We start from the raw sequence: 5,000 nt of genomic DNA on the forward strand, positions 1-5,000 counted from the left end.
TATGTATTGCACACGCCAGACGAGGGCTTATCCCTGATAGGAGCACGGCTAGGCCCTGGGCGGGGGCGTTGATCCGGTCGTGAAGCTGATGCCAAGTTCTTAGCGAGGCCTCTGGATAGGTCAGCTTGCTTTGACGAAATTGTTGGAAAGTCATCCCCAAAATGCAGCTCGCATTAGGAAGAGACTGGTCAGCTAGGCCAATTTTATCCGTATTTATGGCCGCGAGGATTTTGTTTCTTCTCAAAATTGAGAACTGGCAATTTGCAGAGCCCAGCAGGCAAAGGGACTGTTCCAGAATTGTTCTGACGTCCTCTGGGGGGAATAATTTTGTTAGATGTTAAACAACCGTCCCCTCAAATGGCACTGATCTCTATGATCCTGATTCTCAACACTCTTCGTGGGAACCAAAGGCAAGTTTTACCGCCTTCTTGCAAAAAAACTTCCACAGGAAGTTATCTTATGATCAAGTAAGTGATATTCTTGACAACTACTCCATTTCATCTGTGGATTCTTTATTTTCTCCCACCTTGGATAATTGTATCCTAACTCAAGTTTTCCCACTAAGTGTCGAAAATATACACAAGAACGTGACAAAGAAATAGCCTCTGTGCAGAAGGCCGCGCTGAACATAACTGCCCCCCTTTGTTGTCCCGTTACTTTGATTTCCAGATTTTGATTTATTGCTTTTTTTGTCTCCATACATTTTCTGTAATCTTGTGCCTTTGAAATTACAGGAAATGTATGGCAGAAACTCTTTTTAATAAAATAATTTCTACAATAGTCATTGTCTTCAAATTTATTTCTGCCGCACTTTGAGCGCATATCTTCTTTTGAACTTCCTTACAGGCCTTTGAATTTCTCTGATAACCATTATGCACTCAAGAACGTGAGCTCATTAGACGAATTGGTGGCTCATCAGCCCGAATTGATTGCCTAAAAGCCGTAACAGAGCCCTCTTGGTCAGACATGAGGTCCTCATCCGAGTACGCAAGCACAGAAAGTGCGAATGCCACGCTCCAGTCTGGCGGCCGGCTTCCCCGCCGGCAGGTTTCCAGATGTCACTCGTACATTCGTGGACTTTTAAGTCCTCTTGGACTTCTTTTAAATGGAGGAAAGAGCAGACTGATCTTCATCCGAAATCCTCGGGCGTTTAGGAGGGCTTGGTGAATGTAAACGCTCTGAATCTGCACGACGAGCATCACGTTTTGGACTCGAACGAGACCTTGATTTTTGATCGGTGTCGTCTTGACTTTTTCATTGTGAAGATCGAAGATTCACTTCGTAAAGGAAAGGGACTACTCACCTGAAAGAAAGACGACTCGAAAGGAGCCTAATGGGCCGTTAAATGACCAAAATATAGAGCCAAAAAAGGGGGTCACGACATTTACTTACCCAGCTGTTCCAAGCAGGAAAGATGGAGTATCACATGTCAGCGGCGTGTTAAAGGGCCGCAGGGAGTAGTGGTATTACGTCATATCTGTCCTTACGCTGGGGGTATCTTACAGAGTGGTTCGTAGAATAATAAGTGGGATTTTGAGATGTTTGGTCCTCAGATTTCTGTAGCATGTAATTAAATGCCAAAAAATGAAAAACAGCTCCGCCAGTCAACGGTTGGCTGCTTGTTTACGGACAGTTGACTTGGGGAGCTGTTGATCATTTTACCCAAAAAAAGGCATAAAAAGAAACAAGAGGTTCTTTCAGTCATGCCTGGAACAACTTTTACTTTTCCCTCTTTTTCTTATTAAAAATTCCCCACATATATTATAACTTAACATGGTTTGATGCTACTCTGACCGGTTTGAATGCAACTTGCAAAGTGGCATAAATGCATTTGATCTTTAAGGGCCCACTGACGTATTTTTTGGGGTGCGTTGCTAAGGATGTAATGGTTAAGTAATTTGAGAGAATTTGGCATCATTTTGGTCAGTTTCCAACTTTTGTAAGCCAATGACCCTAAATATGACGTCATCATTCCACGCCCATGGTCACGTGACCAATAAAAGAAAACTCTAAATTTGTCTCCGTGCTACGCAATTTGGGTATTTAATCGATGGTTTGATAATTTGTATTCGTTTTTGCATCCAGCCAAGCATGGTTTTCTTTTTATTTTGAAAAATGTTCTTTTTAAAGACATAAACGATACTGAAATACCCATAACTTTTTCAAAAAAGATGATTTTAAAAAATCAATGCTTAGCTATATTCTGTATTTGGGGAATATTTGGGGGTGAAACGTGCCATTTAAAATCGCCGGAAATTTAGCTTTTTTCTCAAACCGGAAGTCCGTTCCTTTACGCATGCGCAGTTGATCTGAGAACAAGCGCGAAGAAAGGCGAGGAAAAACCTTCAATGGAAACAACAGTTTGTGCGGTGACTTTTGCTTGTGAGTGGGTTTTCTTGTCAGCTCATGGTATGATGACGTCAGTTACCGGAAGTAACATTTCACTTCCTTAGCAACGCGCGAAAAATCCGTCTGTGGGCCCATGTCTAATTGTTACTTAAATTAACCTGGTTGCAGTCTGAACCTTGCATTATATTTTTTTTTGCGCACATTTAATCAGGAACTGCTGAGCATACCTTTGTGTGCAAGTTGTTTCTTCTAAGGGCGTGACATGACCTGCTCGAAACATTTCCCAGCCTGCTTGAGCTATCATTACCCCATTGTCTATACAGAATCTAAGGCACAACCATATGAAATCAATGTAGGTTTGTAGAGCTAAATATGTCCTAATCATCCTCTGTTTATTCATTACACTAATTATTCATATAAGAGATTACTCTTCAAATTTATATGAAAGGCAAATGGCAACAGCCAAGATTTGTTTTCAATTGCCAAAACTTAATGAAACTTGTTTCAATTAGGCACATTTTTTGCCTATGATTGAGCCACAGAAATTATCAAGTACTAAAAAATAGGAACAAGCGCAAATAGCATATAATTTTCATTCCTGTATCACAAGCAGCAGCCTGCAATTTGCTGTTAATGGCAAAAAGTATCTTGAGCTTTCTAATGGTTTATTTTTAATGGCATGAAAAATATTATTTTTTTACATTATTATAAAATACCTTATATAGTGTCCGTCATAAAAAAATCACTTTCTTTTTTCTTGAGATTTTGGAAGTTGGTTTGCTTCACACCGGACTGGCAAATATTTGAGCTTTGATATTTTACCCAAAGGCCGTTTACTTTGAGTGTAAGGTTTGGATTTCATGGTCCGCCCTTACTCATGTTCAAAACTGACTGATTGGACCTCAGACGGTTGGATCCAAGGAAAAGTGATGTCAAAGGCTCACTACCTTAAAATTTCGGCGTGTGAATGCAGCTTATTATACATGCAAAACATGAGTTTAAAAGCCTAAAAGCCTAAAATTCGTGTGCTGCAAATTAATTCTGCGGCATACACACACAATGCCTTCTTAAACTAGTGAGCCTTTGACGTCATTTTCTCCTCGATCCAGCTCTCTCAAGATCTTAAAAGTTAGTAATGGTGGACATTAAAATGGAAAATTCCAGTTAAAATAAACAAGTGTCTTTTTGAAATCATTGGTCACTTAGTGTTTAGTTTACATAGTTTTGAAATCAAAAGAAAAGTAAGATTGATTTTTTGGTCACTGGGCCACTTTAAAGGACTTAATAAATGTTACCATCAAGTGTCCACGTCCAGAGGTTAATTTTGTACATAAGGACAAAAATTGAGCAAAAAGTTCACATAAAGGAAGTGAGAAATCTCTATTATTATCAATGCATTTAAAATAGTAGAACTTACCGTTCATCAGTGGCATAAAGTTTGGCTCCCCTTTCTTTTGCCATAATACCTGAACCAACAAAAATGCATTAAGCAATAGACAAAGAACTGTGGTGGCTAATTTTTTTAAAAATAAAGATAGTATTATTATTATTTTCTTTCAACAAATAGAACCACTAAATATTATTATAATGTTTTTACCTGACTGATAGTGCACAATGTAATAATGAAGAAGGCTTTGGAAAAACATGCTCTGTGACGATTTTTGGAATTTTTAGAATTTTTAGAATTTATGCTTAAATTTCCACAAATGTATTGGAAATGTAAATAAAAACAATGTCCTGCTTTTTTTTTGGCTGTTTCACGGTTGATATTCGAGAATTATCATATGCAAAAAACTCACTTTTCTGTGCAGTGCTGTTTGTTAAACGAGAAACAAAAGAAATTTTTTGTTTCTTTAAATAAATTGTCCTGTACATGTATCAAGAACTTTTGGCTAATTTTTGTTTTGTCTTGTTTGAAAAAAGCTGCCTTGTCATGCGTGTGTATAAACATAAAGATCAACAATCTTTCCTTTGTCGTCAGTGAAACTTCACCCTTAATGAAACTTGACAATGACAAGGATGTTACCTCAGTTACTAATATTGCAATGAAGTGCAAAGCAGGCCTGGTTTAAAAACAAAGGTTTTTTTTTTTCAGAAAACAAATTGATCAGCTAAACATGAAGCATACTGTTATTCTCTGAGACACTCTTTGAGATGAAACTTACCCATCATTTCTTGCAAGCGCTTGTTGCCTGAAAAAAGTAACCCAGCAAGGAATAATTTTGTTGTCACCAGTATTTTTCTATGCAATGTTCATTTTGACTTCAGTCAAAGTTAACATCATACTGAAATTAATAATGAAAGCTCAAAGTCCTCAAACAATCAATGATTATTTTATTTACTTACATCCCACTCCACCAACGATAAGAACTTCATTTGAGCCACAGTGAGCCATTGCTCTTTCTGTTACAGAAACAGAGGAGACATTTCATTATAATAATTGAAAACTTTTTGGAGGGGTTCTTTTCAATCCCATTCAATTAATGAAGAACAAGATTGGTGTTGTCCTGCGCAGATGAGGTTCTTACAACCAAGGGGGCGACTTTGGACTTGGACCCACCCATCAGGCTCAGACCATCAACTAGACCATATCCTCATCAACAGTAAATGGGTCAACTCTCTTCGGAATTGCCGTGCATACTACTCTGTTG

The 5,000-nt window shown here is 38.2% G+C and overlaps 1 protein-coding gene across 1 annotated transcript in view; it reads right to left on the reverse strand.

Moving 5' to 3' along the window:
* The window catches only part of LOC138022422 (probable tRNA N6-adenosine threonylcarbamoyltransferase), a 25,380-nt gene that overhangs the window by 9,171 nt on the left and 11,209 nt on the right, over positions 1-5,000 (reverse strand). The window contains exons 9-12 of the mRNA XM_068869548.1: positions 4,696-4,752; positions 4,515-4,541; positions 3,767-3,815; positions 2,577-2,675 (exon numbers count right to left, since the gene is read on the reverse strand). Coding sequence (XP_068725649.1) covers positions 2,577-2,675; positions 3,767-3,815; positions 4,515-4,541; positions 4,696-4,752 — 232 coding nt within the window. The remainder of the gene's footprint in view (positions 1-2,576; positions 2,676-3,766; positions 3,816-4,514; positions 4,542-4,695; positions 4,753-5,000) is intronic.

Source organism: Montipora capricornis, chromosome 10, assembly GCF_036669925.1.
Source record: "Montipora capricornis isolate CH-2021 chromosome 10, ASM3666992v2, whole genome shotgun sequence".
NCBI classification, from domain to species: Eukaryota; Metazoa; Cnidaria; class Anthozoa; order Scleractinia; family Acroporidae; genus Montipora; species Montipora capricornis.